Raw genomic sequence first — 18774 nt, 5'->3', positions numbered from 1 at the left:
GGGAAGGATTTGATATAGATATTATATCACTTACAGAAAGAGACACGTGGACAGTGGTGATGTAAAGATGAAGCGACGGTGGAGATTCATTCAAGTCTAACAGAAAGCAAATTACAGAGATATAGGTGTGACGGGGGAATTGTAAAGAATTATGAGAGTTTGTTAGATTGTTTTCTCTTTTCTGGAATTCTTCTCTGTAATTGCGATTCTGTTCATCCTCTACAAAGAATCTTTCTTATCTCTGGATTCTTGTAAGTTGAACAATTGGATTCTTTGTTTCATGAACATTGAATTTTTTATCTTCCTTAATTGAAATCATAGTTCGGTTGTATCAGACTCGTAAAGAAAGACGTGGACCTAAGCTGGGACATGAAAACACTAGATCCTTGTCCAGGATTCGCCATGTGTTGAATGAATCAGTATGCAGTTAAATTCAAAAACGGACCAATAGTCTATCTTCTTCTTTTTTTCGGACATCGTCTATCTCTTACAATAGAGAATGTTCTTATGCTTCATGCCACTCTAAATCTAAAACAATTTTGTAAACTCTCCCTCGTCTTCCAAAAGAAGAGATACAACTCTCTATCAAAGCTGGAGATTTGATAATATTATATGATAATTTTACATAATTTGGATTTGGACGTGTTGCCAGAGATTAATCTATAGGCCAAGCTTTATAAAATCCAAATCTAATCCAAATCACCTCCAAAATATCTTTGATGGAATGAGAAAACGGAAAATATATCAATGATGTTCGAGATAGAGGCAGTGATGATATTTTTGTGTGAAAATGGTTATATTATCTATATTATAGAGCTACGAAAATCTTTATAAAAATTAAATATTAAAATCATTTTTAGTTATGACAAAGTCACCACCGAAGTTTTTGGCAAACTAAATTCATGCTGAATTGCTGATGCAACTTTATAGCCACAATATGCTATTAGTACTTAGTAGGAGCCATATACAAGAAAGTTCCCCACTATAGTCCTTGATTGGTTCTGGGCTTTTAAGTCCAGTTTACTAGATATAGGCCCGCCTAATGGTGCTTTTCTAATTTCATTCCAACAGATTTTTCTTGTTTATATCGATCGATAAATGTTTTTTCACGAAACCCTCCAAAATTTATATAGCAAACCATTTTTTGCTTACAAATATATCAAATATTTTGGAAAATTTTAACATCGCATAGAGATTAGAGACTGCAGAATCATCTTCTGTTTCCTAAAAAAATACCCCATAGTTGCTGTTATATCACTTAAACACTCCTACAATATCATCAATGATTGGAATTAATTAGCACATGATCCCTGAAGCCCATGCTAGTGAAGCATCACCTCAAATAGAATTTCATGACTAGAGTCTCGAGCAAACATTCCTTTCTGATCACGATGATTATTTAACGATTTAATCAACGTATTGTTACTATAAGTCTATCTCGATCGCTTTAATTCAAAAAGTTTATAACTGTACTACAGCTATTCGATTTTGAATTTGTTTAATATATTATTTTTTTTGAAGAAGATCGCAGAATCATTTTTCTGGTTTTTTAAATTTTTTAATATTTGAAAACATCCGAATAGAAGGTTTCGATGAGTTGTCGTGACTCATCAGCCGGCCCTTAGCAACAACTTTAAAAATTAAAAGACCATTTCGTCAACATGTAAAATATAAAATACACAGTTAAAAAACATACTTTTTCTATACCTTTCAAAATTTAATTTCTTCTTTTGGTAAAGTTTTATTTCTTTTGGAATGGCTTTATTTTTTTGTTTTATATTTGTAAGATTTGCTCCTTTTCTGCTTTTCTGTGAGATGAAGAAAAAGTAAAGCGTGCAAAAATAAAAAAAAAAGAAAGAAAATCCTTCAAAAATAAAAAGAAGAAAATAAATAATTAGTCTACTCTCTCTCTCTCGTCAAGACTGAGACTTCTATTTTGCTGTTACATTCTCCAGAAAAAGCGTTACTTTTTGTTTGTCCTTTCTCTCTGTTCCGTAATAACGAGGAAGAATCTAGAGACAGAAGGAGCTGAATTTAAGAGATGCAACTTTTTAATAGCTGCTGTGGAAAAGGATTTGATGGGTATGTATGGATTTATCTTGATTCATTCACTCGGTGATTTGTTTATCTTTGCTCCTTTCGTTTATGGATTTGTTTGATTTTCCCTTTTGTTGGGTCACTGCAAAAACAAGTGTTATTGCTTAAATCGGTTATGGTGTTCTTCCTAATTAGGGTTTAAGAATTTTATATCAGTTCTGGATGTTTGAATTTTGGAGCTTATTTGTGCTCATCTTCATGCCTTTCCTTCATCTCTAGTTTTTTTGATGTAAAGTTTCTTTTTTTCTAAGTTGTAAGTGGGAAAACAATCTGTTCGAATAAGCATTTCAAATCAGGTTTAAGCGAGAGCCATTGCTTATCCTCATCACTATATATGACCTGATTGATCTTTGAATAGCTGATGAGGATCATAGATGGCTCTCGCTTATATCTGAACACAGTTGAAACGGTTGATTGGTTTTAGTGTAATCTTATTATCCCTTGTAAAGCTTCTAAATTGCATTGTTTTCGAAGTTTATAGATCACAAGAACTGGTTCTGCAATGAATGATTGATTCAACCGCTCTGCATCGTAAAAATTGTTGTTTCTGAATAATCTGAAAAAAGGCTCTATTTTAAAGATAACTGAGGTTAAAGTTTTGGTTGATGTGAACACAGAAAAAAGAAAGGGAAGACAGAGCCATCATGGAGGATATTTTCATTGAAAGAACTTCATGCGGCCACTAACAGTTTCAATTACGATAACAAACTCGGTGAAGGTCGACTCGGGAGTGTGTATTGGGGTCAGCTATGGGATGGATCACAAGTAACTGATCTCAACATTTTTTCTAATTTGACTTAAATTGTTATGTAGGACTTGCTTCTTGTTAGAAACTGATCTTATGAGGAAAATAATCTGTCTTCTTGCAGGTTGCAGTCAAGAGATTGAAGGCATGGAGCAACAGGGAAGAGATAGATTTTGTTGTGGAAGTCGAGATTCTTGCCCGTATACGTCACAAGAATTTGTTGTCTGTTCGTGGTTACTGTGCAGAAGGACAGGAGCGTCTTCTTGTGTATGATTACATGCCGAATTTGAGCTTGGTTTCACATCTTCATGGCCAGCATTCAGCTGAGTGCCTTCTAGATTGCACCAAGCGGATAAAGATCGCCATAAGCTCTGCACAGGCCATTGCGTGAGTCTCATAATCTTAAAACCATTCATGAGAAGTTTCTTAATATGTTATAGTTTCTGACATCTTTTTTGTCCTTTGTTTAGTTACCTACACCATCATGCAACCCCACATATAGTCCACGGAGATGTGAGAGCTAGCAACGTGCTGCTTGATTCTGAATTTGAAGCTCAGGTTACAGATTTTGGATATGGTAAACTAATGCCAGATGATACCGAAGATGGAGCCACCAAAGGCAAAAGTAATAATGGGTATCTCTCACCAGAGTGTGTTGCATCAGGAAAAGAATCAGAAACGGGAGATGTGTACAGTTTTGGTATCCTTTTGCTGGAACTTGTTAGTGGCAAGAGACCAATCGAGAGGCTAAACACAACAACGAAGCGTGGTATAACCGAATGGGTGTTACCACTTGTTTACGAAAGAAAGTTTGGTGAAATCGTGGATCAGAGACTGAGCGGAGAGCATGTGGAAGAGAAGCTGAAAAAAGTAGTCTTGGTGGGGCTTATGTGTGCTCAGACAGAGCCGGAGAAGAGACCAACTATGTCTGAAGTGGTGGAGTTGCTAATGAATGAATCAAAGGAGAAAATGTCTGAACTTGAAGCCAATCCGCTCTTCAAGAATCCGTATAGCAGCAACGAAAACGAAAACGAAAACAATAGAGAGCAGCAAGTTGCAGAGGAAAGCTCAGATGTGATCTCAGAAGAAAAGGATCATCAGCAACAACAACAAGAATAGGGTATTTTTAGGCGCATAAATTTGTTCTCTCAGATTATTATTATTTTTTTACCATTCTCTGTTCATATTTGCTAGTTTTTTTATCCATGGCATCACTGGATTCGAGGTATTGCTTATTTTTGTGTTTGTGTTTGTGTGTTTTTTCGTTCATAACATTGATTTGATTCTCTGATATTGGAGTTTGTAAGGTGTGGGTATGACAACTCAAGGCAAAAATGTGATACTTCTGGTCTTGTTGCAAAATTGATACTTATATTCTGAAACATTTACACTTTTAACACGATCTTTTCACAATGAGCTGAATTAGATAATATTTCTCAATCAGTTCAAGTTCTGATTCTTGGAAGAAGATGATCGGATCAAAAGGATAACAGAGATTACAACAGGAGCGATTATGATGAAGAGTGCTTGAGTGAGATTAGGTCTTGTGATCTCTGGGAGCAAAACGCTTCCGTATTTGATTATAGCTGCTCCCGCCACAGAACCAACTCCGAGCTTCAACAAGTAGTTCAAGTCCTCCTGTACGTTGGTCAACGCAATACATATCAAAAATAGGGCTGATTCTATATATATGAATTATTTGAGTCCAAAAAGTTAAATATAAGCTCATGACTTTATCGATCAAATTCTAAACTTAAGGGGCTATTTGATACTTTTGAATTCTTTAAGCCCCTACAATCAAACAAAAATAGCTTTGCTCTCCAGTCCACAGAACTGACCTGCATTCCTGGACCGTTATCGGCTTGTTCCGACCGGTCATCGGAAGCCGTGACGCGAAATGACCGTTTTGTCCCTGAATTAATGGAAGGAGTTCGAAAACTGGTAACGAATTTGACGCTACTCGTGGTCTTCTTCATCGTTGGCTCCAAGCTCCGGTGAACAGAGCTCGAGCGAGAGAGCCTCGAAACTCCAACCACCATACCGGAAACGAAGACAGAACCTGACATCACTCTCTCTCTCACACACACACACACTTTTTATCTCTCTAAAGCTGCCGTATTTTCTGGCCAAGCAGTCTTGTGAATGGCGTGAACAGAGACTCAGAGAGGATAAGAGAGACACGACACTTCACCTAAAAGGCTAAAACACACCTCTCACGTTATGCGTTGGTTCTTGAAATCTTTTAAAACGCGTCTAAATTCGTTTGCGTTTCACTTACTTTCATAACAAGATTGATATTGTGATATATTACAAAATTTCAAATTAATATATATAGTGAAAACAAGTTTATTACAAGAGGAATTCGTAATACAAGATAAAAACAGCCATTTATAAAATTCAAAGTTTTTACGAAAAACCTGATAAAATTCATTTCTCAAGGATCTTCCTCAGAACAGTTCTTGCTAGATCAACACTTCCTTCTTTCTTTTCTTCGTCTTCTTCTTCTGATTTGGCTTCTCTAACTGATATTCCATGTCCGGACAAAGAGCAACGAATAACAGAGTTAATCTGCTTCCTTAATCTGGCATTATCAATCAGAACCTCTGTTAGCATCTTCCTTACAACATCATCTGTTCCACTACCTTCTTCCGATCTTGGTATCTTCAGCTTTTCCACTTCTTCTGAGAGAAGCTGCGTCTGTTCATCGAGCATAAAAATGTTCAAATCCAGAAAGAAAAAACGTTAACATTTTGTGACTCAACATGCGCAAACTCAGATCAAAGTGTCGTTGGTGTAAACCTACCTCAGCAATTAGAAGACCTATTCGGTTATCAGATGTTGTCAGTAGATCCAAGGCTTCTAATGCAGATGATGAGTCCATTATTAATTTACTCTCCTCTTCTATGTGGAACTTGATATTGCACTCTTGAAGCCGATTCTGTAGAACATCACACTCATGCAGCAACTTCTTGTTTGCTGTTTTTGCAGTTTCTTCTCTATCCTTCTCCCGCTGAACAATCCTCTGAATTGCATTAAGATTTAGGCGTTAAAGCTACTGGATTTTCCAATTCTCCGAAGAAGATTTTACAGTTGCGACACACTTGAATAAATCTCATGGAAAGAGCGTATTACCTCCATCTCCAGTTTTTCTTTCATCGTGCGGCTAAGCTCTTGTTTCAATTCTGATTGAATGGTTCGAAGAGACTTGACCTCTTTGACAAGGACCTTCATTTCTGCTTTCGATTTTATTTCCAGCTCTTCATGTTCTTTATGCAAGTTCTCAAACTTGTCTCTTAGATCATCGATCTGCTGCAGCAACATTTGATTTTCTTGAACGAGTGACTGATTTGTACTTTCAATATGTGCTTTCTCGTCCTGTAAGCCAAATATATAAAAAATATCTATCATTGAATGCAAATGATATAATATGTGAAGAAACTAAGAGAAACACAAACCGTTATAGAGTTTAACAACGATTCCATCTCCATGCATTGCTTCCGAAGTTCCTCCATATCCCACTGAATTTGAGTAAATCTTTCCTTTTCGTTCAGAACTGTTTGCTCCATGCCTTGCTTGCAGCTCTCTCGAGTTGTTTCAAGTTCAACCTCCAAGTCTTTTACCTACGAGACCAATCCCAAACATCCAAAACAACATATTATATCCATTCACAGAGTAAAATGACAACTGTGACACTGATCACTTCACTTGAATTAAATTAGAATAAGACATTAGAAATATTGCGGGAAAACACCTTTGTTGACAAAAATTGTCGAACAGCTAACTCCTGATTAAGCCTTGAGATAAGATCTTCCGTATCAGCTTTTGCTGTTTCCAGTCTCTGCTGCAACATATCAACTACTCTCTTTAACTTATTTCTCTCCTCAGACTGAAATACAATTGCCACATCCTTCTCAGTCTCAGTATTTTCACCATAACTATTTCCATGAGGTTCATCATGAATGTCCATAGAGCCTTGTTTAGGTTCCCCAGGAATTGACGCCTCAGAGTCCCTTACTTGAGTTATATCACTTTCAATTGTCTTTTTCTGAAACTTTCTATCACGTCCATCCAATCTCTGAAATCCAACTCCACTAGAAATGGCCTCACCAATTATGGTATCAGTGTCTGCAGTTTCATCAGTTCTGGAAAGACATTCTATTTTTTTCTGCAAAGGACTCTTATCAAGAAGTCCATATTCTGTGATTAATTCATGCCAATCAGTCACATTATCTTCAGAAGTTGAATTCCTTGAGACCATATTTTTTATACTAGCTTCGTCATGCTTCATTGCTGAGGTATCAGATGTCTCATCAGCGGAGTCATTGACATGATCCATGGTAACTGATGAACTACCAGGAACATCAGAACTGGTGTTAGGTAGAAGTAACGGACTATCTACAGAGTTATCTTCAGTTTCTTGATGTTCATCACTGAAATCTGAAAAAGCAAATAGTAAGAAGCAACTTAGTACATAGGCACAATATAAAATATAAAGGGATGACAGCTCACATAAATTCACTTCCTCTTTGCATTATTTTCATTAAAAAGGGAAAAAGCAGAAGATAAAGAAGAGCACATACAAGACCTGACAGCAGCTTCTAGCTCAAGAAATGTTGCGATCAGAGCGCTTCTGGATATATCTAAATCTGACAAAAGTCTATTCATCCAATCTTCAAGAGAGCACCTCCTCTGCAATAAACTAAACATTTTGAGAATATTATTGCTGTCACTAAGCTTAGAGTTGAGAGAATCGATATATACCTCTTCCAAAAGTGTCTGGTTTTTCATCCTCAGTCTCTGCTTTGGTGGTGCCTGCGGTAACCTTTTCTTTACAAACTCCTTTTTAATCTGGAAAATGGGGAATCAAGATGAAAACGCCATATCCCAACGAAAATGGCTGAAATATCATATCCAAGCAACTCATAGTTGTTTATAAAAGTGTTGTATGATTTTCTACGCTTCCATACACAAACAAATGAGCAAGCCAGAAATAAGAAAAGGGCATTGAGGAAAGAAAGTACTCACTGACGAATATAACTCCAGGAAATCATTGAATCTTCTAAGTACTAGCCTAGCGGAGGTGATTCCCTCGGGAGATTGTATCGCCACTTGCACTCTATAAAACTGATAAGGAGGAAAGAAAAATCAGGAAAGAAAATTATATGATTGCAGTCATGGGAAGACGAGGGACTCTGAAGGACAAAAAAACAACCAATACGTTTCTAGTTCATACAGACCATGAAATTACAAGATAGAATGATTAAATAAACAGTTTCGTACAAAAGAGACAGCTACGTGTAAAGGTATTACACACCACGGCAGGTTCTGAAACAGTTGATTTGGGATGGTCAACCCAAGAGGGTACAGTAACACAATAACTCCAACCAGTTCGAGGATCATGCGGCCAAACAGTGCTCCGTCCTTCCTACAGTTAGGAACAATATCCAAACAAAAACCATCAAAAAATACAGAAAAAAGGACCTATGGTTTAATTTTTCAAAAGGGAAACTCAAATCTAATAATATTGGATAATTTTAAGTTAAACCAAGCCTGCTCTTTTTCTACATAGAGTATTAGTAAAATGCATTCTCGTAATTGCAAAATCAGCAAAGGCTAACAAAACCGTATGTCATGAACTTATTCAACAGAACAAGGAAAACTCTTATTCAATGTCCTGCAGATGTTCAAAGGCACGAGAGCGTTAAGACCAAATCACTTAAAAGTGAAACAAAAAGAGAGCACTTTTAAGCAAAGCAGGCTAGGCAGCTATGAACATTGAAGCAGAAACACCAAAAACTGAAATATTGCAGGAAAAAAGGTGGAGAAAAACATACCCAATGACGAGGAGGAGCACTCCAATCCATCCCAAGAGGTAACGGAGACTTCCCGTCGTGGCGATGCTCCGGAGATGACCTCGGATCAGTAACAGATTCCCCACCATAAGCTCCGTCGAGACTGTAGCTAATATTGCGGGGATAATCGTCGTCCTCGCCGTGGAAGAAAGGGCCAGGCGAGAGGAACTGGTGAGAAACTGGCTCGCCGTAGGGACCAGAGACATTATAGTTAAAATCGAGGATTGAGAGATCGTGCGCGTAAAGATTCATCCTTTTCGTTTACTCTTCTGTTGATTCCTCTTCTCTCCAAGATAATTCTTGTCAATCAAAACTCCCCCATTTTGTTGTTCTTGTTCTTGCACCCACCAAGTCAAAACGGTGCGTTTGGCTCCCTTTCGTTTTAGTACTTTTATTCTTAAGCATCTACACAAAGGCCACTCTAGCCGAGTGGTTTGACTGGCGGTTGAATACCGAGTCTAAGAACTCTGGTTCGACCGTCCGGAAAAGAGCTGTGAAGATAAAACAATTAAAGTGACGGCGAGTCCGTCACTGTCGTCCCGATTAACCCGTGACGTTAGCAAGTGCCGTCTGAGCTCTTTTTTTTTTTCCGAAAAGAAATATATTTATACACTTTTGCTTCTGGTAGAGATGCAAATGTTTGGTTTTTTTCCCGGAAATGATTTTGCGTAATCCAGTTAACCCTAAAGTATCGATCTTCAAGGTACTGTTCATCTCAACGATCGCAGAATCTGTTCCCAATGATTATTACTCTCATTTCATCTCCATCCTTGGAGCCTGCAAAACGACGGACCAATTCAAGCAACTACACTCACAGAGCATTACGAGAGGTCTTGCGCCAAACCCAACAATCCAAAAGAAGCTTCTTTTCTTCTGGTGTACTCGTTTAGGTGGCCACATGGGTTATGCTTGTAAGCTGTTTGTGAAAATACCTGAACCAGATGTGGTCGTGTGGAACAATATGATCAAGGGTTGGTCAAGAGTGGATTGTGACATGGAAGGTGTTAGATTGTATTTGAATATGTTGAAGAAAGGTGTCTCTGTGACCCCAGACAGCCACACGTTTCCTTTCTTGTTCAACGGTCTTAAGCGGGATGAAGCGTTGGCTTGTGGTAAGAAGCTGCATTGCCATGTTGAGAAATTCGGATTAGGTTCTAACCTTTATGTGCAGAATGCTCTTGTTCAGATGTACTCTTTATGTGGACTAATGGATATGGCTCGTGGGGTTTTCGACAGGAGATGCAAAGAGGATGTGTTTTCTTGGAACTTGATGATCTCTGGGTATAATAGAATGAGACGATATGAAGAAAGCGTGGCACTTTTCAAGGAGATGGAGAGAAACTTGGTTGTTCCAACTTCTGTTACCTTACTTCTTGTTCTCTCTGCTTGTGCAAAGGTAAAGGATAAAGATCTCTGCAGAGGGGTTCATGGCTATGTAAGTGAGTGTGTGAGGGAACCAAGTTTGAGATTGGAGAATGCTCTGGTAAATGCATATGCTGCGTGCGGGGAAATGGATGTAGCAGTAAGGATCTTTAAGAGTCTGAAGACTAGGGATGTGATTTCTTGGACTTCTATTGTGAAAGGGTTTGTCGAGATAGGGAATCTAGAATTGGCAAGAACATATTTTGATCAGATGCCAGTGAGAGACAGAATTTCGTGGACTATTATGATCGATGGTTACCTACGAGCTGATTGCTTTAATGAATCTCTAGGAATTTTCCGTGAGATGCAAAGTGCAGGCTTGGTACCTGATGAATTCACCATGGTTAGTGTTCTCACAGCTTGTGCTCATCGGGGTGCCGTTGAGATAGGTGAATGGATTAAGACATACATAGACAGAAACAAGATCAAGAACGATGTTGTTGTAGGAAATGCTTTGATCGATATGTATTTCAAATGTGGGCGCGCTGAAAAAGCAAAGAAGGTTTTCTATGAAATGTGTCAAAGAGACATATTCACATGGACAGCCATGGTTGTTGGTCTTGCAAACAATGGACAAGGTCAAGAGGCCGTTAAAGTCTTCTTTCAAATGCAAGACATGTCGATAAAACCAGATGAGATTACTTACCTCGGCGTCCTCTCTGCTTGTAACCATAGTGGTATGGTAGACCAAGCAAGGAAAATTTTCACCAAGATGAGAAGCGACCATAGAATTGAGCCGAGTTTAGCACATTATGGATGTATCGTTGATGCGCTCGGGCGAGGTGGGCTGGTCAAGGAAGCATATGAAATGATTAGGAACATGCCAATGAATCCAAACTCGATTGTGTGGGGAGCTCTACTCGGTGCTTCTAGACTTCATAAGGATGAAGCGATGGCTGAATTGGCAGCTAAGAACATTCTTGAGTTGGAGCCTGATAATGGGGCTGTTTATTCTTTGCTATGCAACATATATGCAGCTTGCGAAAGATGGGAGGATTTGCGAGAAGTGAGAAGAAAGATGATGGACATAACAACCAAGAAGATACCAGGCTGTAGTTTAATTGAGGTAAACGGTGTTGCTCAAGAGTTTGTTTCTGGAGACAAATCACATCTTCAATCTGAAGAGATTTACATAAAACTAGAAGAATTAGCCCAGGAGTCGACATTTGCAGGGAACCTGGCTTGTACTTCCGAATTATTGTTGGAGGCTAGGTAAGATTATGTTTCACAGAGAATTTAGCTATGAGTTTCGAGTTGATTGCTTCTGAAGCCAGGGATACACAGTTCAAGATTATAGAGAACCCTGAGATGTGAACAGATGATAGTTTGTCACTGTCAAAGTTGTGGCGAATGCTGTGGATAAGAGGACAGCACAAGTTTCACTTAATTGTTCAACACAACATTCAGTTAGAGGCTGGATCCAGTCTGGGAAGCCTACAGGGGAAACTGATGAATTTATCTGCTGGAAGATCACTCTTTACGCAGGCACCTTGTGGACCAATCGAATAGAAGACAGAATCTGGTTTTGCGAACCTGTACAGAATGGGCATTGCCTATAGCAATCACCATCTGACCGGATCAGAGCACTTAAGCTCTGATCCTCTACAGAAGCCTGAGATCTCTCGCCTATCATTCAGAGCCAGACAGACTTGCTTATCAAGACAATTCAGAACATCTCCAACATGCTTTATATGATCCACATAGTTGTGTAACTTGAACAAGAATCAGAGGCAGATTAGACATCCAGGGAAAATCCAATATGGTTTTTTTCAGTCTGACTGGATAGACATTAATCATCATCAAAGATATCTTAATTACGGAACTGAGCAATTCATTCTTGTTGTGGAGGGCAAAAACAAATCTTCTATCTTGATGTAAGACCTCTTAAACCTTAACGGTTAAATATATGCGGTTCAAAATATTTCTCTGCTAATGCTCTTTTTTTTCTTTTCTTTCTCTCTTTCTTGTTACCATTAAAAGATAGCAACGAGAATAAAGTACTAAAATAGTTTAAGCTAAATCATTTAATTATAGATCCAGTATTGAAGGATGAAGCATCAGATTCCCTGCATTAAACTATGATATCAAAGTCAATCTTATGGCGAATCAGAATCGATCTTAACTAGTAAAGATTCGTTCTGTCCTATATAATTATCAACAACTTGCCTGACTATTACCAAGCCACTGAAAAATTAATGCTCAATGCCTTCTTCACGTGCAATAAAAAGTCGCGAAGCAGCTAAGCTTCTCAGAATACAGATAGCGACCCAAAAAAGAAGAAGAAGTAAAATACTTCGAATTGCAATAACTCCAAAGAATAACATGAATTCTGAAAAGAATTGGGGGAGCTTGTTTTTCTCTTGAATCACGAACTTACTAGAATTGAACAAAATAAACGAAGGGAGTACACACTTAGGGCCTCATACATTTGACTAGAACGTCCACAAATCTCTTGTACATGTGTTGCTTCATATACATCTTCTCAACTTTTTCACGTCCTATGCTACCTAGTTGTAGCCTTGTAGATGGGTTTCTAAGAAGAAACAAGAGATTCTGAGCTAAAACTTTGTTACCTGGCCTCCCCACAGGGTGGAGTAGCCCTGTAACATTGTGCTCCACTATCTCTTTTGTTCCTCCTGCGTCTGTTCCAAGCACCTGGTCCCATGACAAACAATGATTAGTATCACAAAAAATTCACCTTTCGTCTCTCCAGATTAAGAAAACACAGATTTATCTATAGTTTGTTTCTCACCGGAAGACCATAAGCCATTGCTTCGATGGTCACTCTCCCGAATGTTTCACCAATTCCCTGTTTCACAAATTGAAGAGGGTAAACAGAAGTTGAAGAAGACTTCAAATAGCATTCCCTGTTTTGAGTGTAGCCTTATAAGGATCAAGATGAAAAAGATTACCTGGGAGTTTGTTACGTAGACATCTGCTGCAGAGTATAGTGAGGCAACACGAGTGGTCGCTAAAGTCCACAGAACCGAGTTCGATAAGTTTCCATTGTTTGACAAGAAGCTCAACATTTCCTTCACGTATGCAACTTTGTTGCTCTTAGACCCAACTGATCCAAGAAGAAGTTTAAAGTCTTGTTTCTGTGTTACGTTGCCAGACAACAACAGCTTTCTTTTACCGGTGGCAGAGAGAACAGATGGATTGTCAAGAACAGGAGACGCGATTTTCATCTTCCGTGATGAACCTCTTAAACGATGTCTGACAGAAAGACTCATCTTTTGTTTCCTGATGCCATTGAGGTTCTTTATTTGGGGCTGATTACTTTCAGCTTCTTGTTCTTTCTCCAGTGCCAAGGCGGCAGACTCAAGGAGAAGAAGCTGTCCCTTTCCCGGATTTATGCTGCTAAGAGACATCACAAGCATATCCCTATCAGTCAAACCCAACTCTGTTCTGACTGATTCACGTAGTTTTTGTCTCTTCTCCTTCATCATCTCCTGGGTCAGTGTCGGAGTATTTAACGAAGAGGAAATCCCAGCAACAAAAGCCAACTCATCATTAACAGATAGCGGAACAATAACCGGCTGAGACCTAAGCTTTATATGATCCTCTTCACACCATGTTAACCACTGTTTGCTCTGTATTTCAGATAAAAATATTAACAGTTTCACTCGGTTCAGCACAGGTTTCGCTCGATCAAAGTACTCTCGCCGGTTCTCCATCACCCACCAAGCGATTTGACTTCCACCAGCTGGAAAGTGATCCATGTATTGATCTGGGAAAAAAGACGAGAGATTGTAAAAAATATCATAATGAGTTTTCGCACTTGAGGCGGAAAAAGAATATTCAAATTTTTTTTTTGATGAACAAACTATATGTAAGATTCACACTAGTAAAAAAAAATCTAAAATGAGACTGCTCCAACATGACAACTTATAATTATAAGATGCATTTCTATAAAACACATTTCTAGAAATGAAAGTCAATACATGTTCAGGCAAACAGCGATGTCAAAGAATCACCAGATCTATTTTTCCTTTATCATAAACTCGAGTTTAAAAATCACTATCGCAGCCTTACCTATCCAAGAAGCACAAACTGCTGATCCTGCAATGACAAGATCTGCTTTCATAGCAGTTTTGAAGCTGAGTTCTCCTTTGTCTTCAACCACTTTGATCCTTCTCCTGGTGAGCTCATGCAGTAATCCACCCCTTCTGCTAAGAACCACCGCATACACTGTTGCACCACAGCTCAAAAGCTCGGAAGCCAGCTCCATCATTGAAATTGGAGCACCGGTCATTGACAATTCATGGAAAAGCAGGACGAATCTCCTTGACCAAACAAGGCGTTTAAAGTCTGATTTCCTGTCACAGGTCCCTGATCGCTTTTGCGGACTCCATTCAAGAATTTTATCTTCTAGTGACCCAAAGGGACCAAAAAGCTTACTGAACGTAACATTTGTCTTTGGAAGTTCTTGATCTTGATCATCCAAGTCCTTACTCTCCACCACTTTTCTCACATTCTGTTTACTACGAGTCTTAGTACGTGAACCACGACCAGATTTTCTGGTCCGCCTCCTGGAACTCAAGCTTCGTCGAGATGTGCTATCCTCTTTCTTGACCAAAGTTACATGCATTCTCTTATTTACTCCTATATGAACTATATTGGTATTATCTACTACAGAGTGAGAACTCTCATTAGCAACTGAATCCAGTCGTTTATTCTGCTCCACATGCAAAACATCTTCCCTCAGTTTGCCTCCAAACCGTAAGAACTCAACTTTGCTATCATCATCATGCGCCCATCTGGACTGAACATAAAACCCAAGATAGGTCCAAAGAGTAATCAAAAGTAGCCAATAAAAAAGTCGGTTGCTTCTGAACCACTGAACAGCTCCGCCACTACCTTTGCCCTCTCTACGTGGAGTCCTGCCTGAATGCACTCTCCTAAAATTCGGTGAGCCCCTTGGAGTAGACTTCCCTGACAGTGGAGACTTAAAGCTACCTTGTTTCAGCGGTGATAGACGAAGATCTTCCATACTGTCTTGACTACAATAGCATGCTCAATATCCTATTCTCCACACTTCAACATCATTTAGAAAAACAGTCCATTCTCATCAGCCCATGATTTCTCAGGAAGCAGTGAAACTGAAACCTAGAATGAAAAATCAATCATCAGCATGCAATGCATATCAAATAAGTGTGATTTAGCTATATATAACATCACTTGATATCCAAATTCATCATATACTTGTTTCCACACACAATAGGTTCTCCAAATACAAGGATTTCGAACTCCAATTGGTATATGGAGGCCAGAAACAAAATAGAATCTCAATGGGAATCGCGTTCGACTAAATAAGGAAACAATTTCCGGTTAGCAGATAAAGCGGAGAGAGAAATCAATTCCAATTTCAAGATCAAGATCTTAGCGAGTATCTTACTAGTTCAGATAGGTCAGACACTCGTTTACGAAGCTGAGTAAATCTCCGAGTTGGATCACCGATGCTCCAATGCTGCAGCTGCTCTGAAGTACTGAAAGAAAGCAACGCAACAAGATTGAAACGAATTTTCAGAAATTACGATCTAAAGAATACCAAAGTCAATGTTCTTCAACTAAGCTAGAAAAAATCGTCGATGCAAAGAGAGACGAAACAACACAAGCTTGCAGAAGAAGCAGAGACGAAGACGAAGGTGAAAGAGACAAACAAATAAATATATACATTACATTGCATATAGAATTCCTCCTTGATCTAAGCATGAGAAAAGAGCTCAACAGAATCGCGGCGAGAGAGAGAGAGAGGGAGAGAGAGAGACTCGGAGTTTAACGGAGTCAGAGGTGCAGGAGGGGAGAGCTGAGAGAGGTGGCTGATTTTAATTTGTTCGAATTTTTCCTTATTAATTGATTTTTCCCAATTGTTTGTTAAACGTTTTTGCTGACGTCAAATCAATAAAATAATTCTTGTTTGCTTTCCCGAGAGTATGAGATGGCTCACACGTGCTAGAGACTCGTGTGGGGCACTCTGTTTTAATATTTTTCGGGGAATTTGTATGAAGTCATGGGAATTAAAAAATAATAAAAAGTATTAACTGAAAACGTAATTAAATTTGATGAAAAGAAGAAATATAATTTATAGTTTTGCTCTAGTCTGTTACTATGTTATTTGATTAAATATTAAATTCGTTGAATTTAAAAAACAAATTTATTAGCCGACCAAAAAAAAAATATATAAAAAGTGGTTACAACGTCCTTTTTTGTCAATTAAATTATCAGACAAATGAGCCGACAAAAAAAAAAATTATGAGGGAAATGGTAGATTAATCTCTAGTTATTGACTCATTGACTAATAAATTTCAGTTCAAATAAGAAGGATCAGAAACAGGAATTCTGGTTTTGCCTCCTAAAACTCTTATATCTTTCCAGTGTGGCCTAGACAATGGTTAATAGTAGATACAATGGTTATTAGTATCTACTATTAGACAATGGTTAATAGTAAATTCCGTGCTGTCTGATGTAGCCGATGATGCACTTGTAGTAGAAGTAGCTGATGATGAAGACTGTGGCTACCTTTGAGAACGTTTCTTTATCTATGCTTCTGAGCAAGATTGGTCAGTGATCTGAACAAGAAGTCGACTGTCTTGGTCAAAACAGCCAGAGACAGCATCTGCAAGATACACAAACAAAGAGAAGACAATATAAGAATAGCTCTCCTGCAAAATTAGGATAGAAATGAACAAGAAGACCAAGATGTTACATACACAACCCCCATTGTTTCATGATGAATTAAGTAGGCTTTAAGAAGGAACAAAGGGAACAGATTTCTTCATCATTCTTTATCTCTTCAAGGCCTCTTGCCGCGGCTGAAACGAGAAAAAGAAACTCTTATATGTAACATTTTGATTTGTTTGTATATATGATTTAGGAGTCATCTAAGAACACTTGTCAAAAAACATAGAAGAAATAAATCAACACCAGGGAGGAACAACACAAGCTTGCATAAGAAGTGGAGGAAAGTAAAAAAGAGACAAGAACGAAGACATTTACATTGCATTATAGTATTCTCCTGTGAATCTAAAGCTTGAGCCATTATGTTAACGGAGTCAGAGCTGCGCAAGGAGAGAGCAGAGAGAGTTCCTGATTCTACTAATTTGTTCCAATATATTGTGTTTTTTATTAATCAATTTTTCCCCAATCGTGTTTGTTCTTAATTAATCAGCACGTGCGGACCCGCTTTGCTGCGTGTGATGTAATCCTCCACCGCCGTACACGTGTCCTTGATGATGATGCCCCATCGTCACAATCCCACCGTACATCCCTCCGCCCGCCGTCGTAGCTCCTCCGCCATTATATCCTCCTCCTCCTAATCCGCCGCCGCCGCCAGAGCTTCCGTTTCCTCCACCGCCGCCTTCCTTATCCCCTTGTCTCCCCGTGGTCGTCTTCTCCCCTTCCACCTCCCTGTACTTTTGCAGGTAGATCTTCAATGGCTCCACGTAATCCTCGAACCCTAGCGTGGTCATCGCCCAGAGAAGATCGTCCCCGTTGATTGTCTTCCTCTTCTCTCTCTGACACTTATCGGAGGCCTCGCCGGTGATGAAACTAATGAATTCCGATACGCACTCCTGGACAGTCTCCTTCGCGTCCTTGGAGATTTTAGCGTTCGCAGGCAATGCTTTCTTCATGATCCGACTCACGTTTGCAATCGGGAGGAATCTATCCTGCTCACGCGTCGACGCGCTACCTCCGTCTTTGTTACCGCCTGAATCGTTGTCGGAATCCGCCATCTCAGATCGACCTCAGGAAGAAATCGGGAAACGGCGAACAGAGAATCGGAGGAGAAGTCGCGGCGAGAGAGAAAGAAAGAGAGTGTTTTGGGTCCGTTGGATCGAGAGGATAATAATCGCATCGTTGATGACACGTGAGTAGTTAATGGTCGTTCGTTTTGTCGATAAGATTAGGCACACGTGGATTTGATCGTATCCGTTGGATAGATAGAGAGACTTGAGATCTTGGCGGTGCGAAGTCCACCACGTCGTAGGATATGGTTGTAAATATAAAGTGGAGAATCTTTGGCTGATCTTTACCTTATCTCCATAATATTTGGTGCGTTGCTTTGCTTCCCTCATGGCTCATATTGCAAAACGACTCAGTTGCTTTTGGTTATTATAAGATTGTTTTTTTTTTTCATGATATTTGAGATTTTCTTATCTGTGAAGTTGTCTGAATTTGCAAGGAAATTTTTCAATTTGAAGGAGTCAATAAACCGTAAACAATGGCTCACTACAATTATTAACTGACAACGTAAATTAAAACTTGACCCAAAACAATGACAACATAACCAATTACAAGTTATTGAATTTGAAACATATTAGCAGAGTGTGCCTTCCTTTATTCAAAAAAGGCATTTGCCTTAGGCCACTGACAAAATTTTAAAAATTAAGGGCCACATTTTTGTAACAAGTAGTTTAATTAGTAGGTTGAATTAACTTTTATATGTGGTTTTAACCATTATAAATAGATTGTATAATTAAATTTTAAGATTTTAAACAAAATATCATACACTTACATCTATATACTTATATCATTATAATATTACATACATAAAATAGAATAAATGATTAAATTCTTACTTTAAAATAGAATTTAGCTTATAATGATACAAAAAATTATTTTTTTTTTAAGTTTAAACCAAAAAAAAATACAAAG

At 38.6% G+C, this 18774-nt stretch overlaps 6 protein-coding genes and 1 non-coding gene across 9 annotated transcripts; 3 read left to right on the top strand and 4 right to left on the bottom strand.

The window, feature by feature from the left end:
* The first annotated feature begins 1930 nt into the window (after positions 1 to 1930).
* LOC18025105 (PTI1-like tyrosine-protein kinase At3g15890) lies at positions 1931 to 4216 on the top strand. The gene is made up of 4 exons (XM_006406842.2): positions 1931 to 2082; positions 2715 to 2862; positions 2967 to 3229; positions 3313 to 4216. The coding sequence occupies exons 1-4, from the start codon at positions 2042 to 2044 to the stop codon at positions 3959 to 3961; spliced, it is 1101 nt and encodes a 366-aa protein (XP_006406905.1). The 5' UTR covers positions 1931 to 2041; the 3' UTR covers positions 3962 to 4216.
* A 35-nt stretch (positions 4217 to 4251) lies between these two features.
* LOC18025104 lies at positions 4252 to 5077 on the bottom strand. The gene is made up of 2 exons (XM_006406841.2): positions 4681 to 5077; positions 4252 to 4480 (listed from the first exon to the last, which is right to left on the bottom strand). The coding sequence occupies exons 1-2, from the start codon at positions 4906 to 4908 to the stop codon at positions 4283 to 4285; spliced, it is 426 nt and encodes a 141-aa protein (XP_006406904.1). The 5' UTR covers positions 4909 to 5077; the 3' UTR covers positions 4252 to 4282.
* Positions 5078 to 5183: 106 nt separating this feature from the next.
* LOC18025103 (PX domain-containing protein EREX) lies at positions 5184 to 8989 on the bottom strand. The gene is made up of 10 exons (XM_006406840.2): positions 8677 to 8989; positions 8157 to 8267; positions 7868 to 7966; positions 7604 to 7690; positions 7423 to 7531; positions 6594 to 7279; positions 6298 to 6462; positions 5975 to 6217; positions 5646 to 5864; positions 5184 to 5539 (listed from the first exon to the last, which is right to left on the bottom strand). The coding sequence occupies exons 1-10, from the start codon at positions 8944 to 8946 to the stop codon at positions 5270 to 5272; spliced, it is 2259 nt and encodes a 752-aa protein (XP_006406903.1). The 5' UTR covers positions 8947 to 8989; the 3' UTR covers positions 5184 to 5269.
* A 194-nt stretch (positions 8990 to 9183) lies between these two features.
* Positions 9184 to 9271, top strand: LOC112089045. Its single transcript, XR_002900857.1, has one exon. It is a non-coding gene; the product is annotated as a small nucleolar RNA snoR121 (small nucleolar RNA).
* On the top strand, positions 9255 to 12022 carry LOC18025102 (putative pentatricopeptide repeat-containing protein At3g15930). Its single transcript, XM_006406839.2, has one exon. The coding sequence runs from the start codon at positions 9353 to 9355 to the stop codon at positions 11330 to 11332; it is 1980 nt and encodes a 659-aa protein (XP_006406902.1). The 5' UTR covers positions 9255 to 9352; the 3' UTR covers positions 11333 to 12022.
* Positions 12023 to 12348: 326 nt separating this feature from the next.
* Positions 12349 to 15920, bottom strand: LOC18025101. Of its 3 annotated transcripts, none has more exons than XM_024159922.1 (6): positions 15799 to 15920; positions 15515 to 15605; positions 14152 to 15225; positions 13029 to 13846; positions 12869 to 12925; positions 12529 to 12771 (listed from the first exon to the last, which is right to left on the bottom strand). In XM_024159922.1, the coding sequence occupies exons 3-6, from the start codon at positions 15107 to 15109 to the stop codon at positions 12529 to 12531; spliced, it is 2076 nt and encodes a 691-aa protein (XP_024015690.1). In that variant the 5' UTR covers positions 15110 to 15225; positions 15515 to 15605; positions 15799 to 15920. The 3 variants fall into 3 exon arrangements, with proteins under 3 accessions (XP_006406901.1, XP_024015690.1, XP_024015691.1); XM_024159923.1 differs by having other exon boundaries at positions 14152 to 15153; positions 15794 to 15864; XM_006406838.2 differs by lacking the exons at positions 15515 to 15605; positions 15799 to 15920 and having other exon boundaries at positions 12349 to 12771; positions 14152 to 15109.
* A 464-nt stretch (positions 15921 to 16384) lies between these two features.
* On the bottom strand, positions 16385 to 17983 carry LOC18025100 (nuclear transcription factor Y subunit B-3). The gene is made up of 3 exons (XM_006406836.2): positions 17116 to 17983; positions 16830 to 16931; positions 16385 to 16735 (listed from the first exon to the last, which is right to left on the bottom strand). The coding sequence occupies exon 1, from the start codon at positions 17850 to 17852 to the stop codon at positions 17280 to 17282; it is 573 nt and encodes a 190-aa protein (XP_006406899.1). The 5' UTR covers positions 17853 to 17983; the 3' UTR covers positions 16385 to 16735; positions 16830 to 16931; positions 17116 to 17279.
* Positions 17984 to 18774: the final 791 nt, after the last annotated feature.

The sequence above is a fragment of the Eutrema salsugineum genome, unplaced genomic scaffold (assembly GCF_000478725.1).
Source record: "Eutrema salsugineum unplaced genomic scaffold, Eutsalg1_0 scaffold_13, whole genome shotgun sequence".
In the NCBI taxonomy this organism is placed as follows: domain Eukaryota; kingdom Viridiplantae; phylum Streptophyta; class Magnoliopsida; order Brassicales; family Brassicaceae; genus Eutrema; species Eutrema salsugineum.
Note: the sequence above shows the minus strand (reverse complement) of the source record. Positions and strands in the feature narration are given on the sequence as shown.

Coding starts and splice junctions, on each gene's coding strand:
- LOC18025103 (XM_006406840.2), bottom strand. CDS start 8,946: ATGAATCTTTACGCGCACGATCTCTCAATCCTCGATTTTAACTATAAT. Junction 8,268..8,676: donor GTGCTCCTCCTCGTCATTGG/GTATGTTTTTCT, acceptor TCCTAACTGTAG/GAAGGACGGAGCACTGTTTG. Junction 5,540..5,645: donor TAGGTCTTCTAATTGCTGAG/GTAGGTTTACAC, acceptor CTCGATGAACAG/ACGCAGCTTCTCTCAGAAGA.
- LOC18025100 (XM_006406836.2), bottom strand. CDS start 17,852: ATGGCGGATTCCGACAACGATTCAGGCGGTAACAAAGACGGAGGTAGC.
- LOC18025104 (XM_006406841.2), bottom strand. CDS start 4,908: ATGTCAGGTTCTGTCTTCGTTTCCGGTATGGTGGTTGGAGTTTCGAGG. Junction 4,481..4,680: donor ATAACGGTCCAGGAATGCAG/GTCAGTTCTGTG, acceptor ACCAACGTACAG/GAGGACTTGAACTACTTGTT.
- LOC18025105 (XM_006406842.2), top strand. CDS start 2,042: ATGCAACTTTTTAATAGCTGCTGTGGAAAAGGATTTGATGG. Junction 2,083..2,714: donor TGTGGAAAAGGATTTGATGG/GTATGTATGGAT, acceptor ATGTGAACACAG/AAAAAAGAAAGGGAAGACAG. Junction 2,863..2,966: donor AGCTATGGGATGGATCACAA/GTAACTGATCTC, acceptor GTCTTCTTGCAG/GTTGCAGTCAAGAGATTGAA.
- LOC18025101 (XM_024159922.1), bottom strand. CDS start 15,109: ATGGAAGATCTTCGTCTATCACCGCTGAAACAAGGTAGCTTTAAGTCT. Junction 13,847..14,151: donor AGTTTGTGCTTCTTGGATAG/GTAAGGCTGCGA, acceptor CTTTTTTCCCAG/ATCAATACATGGATCACTTT. Junction 12,772..12,868: donor CAATGGCTTATGGTCTTCCG/GTGAGAAACAAA, acceptor TCATGGGACCAG/GTGCTTGGAACAGACGCAGG.
- LOC18025102 (XM_006406839.2), top strand. CDS start 9,353: ATGATTTTGCGTAATCCAGTTAACCCTAAAGTATCGATCTTCAAGGTA.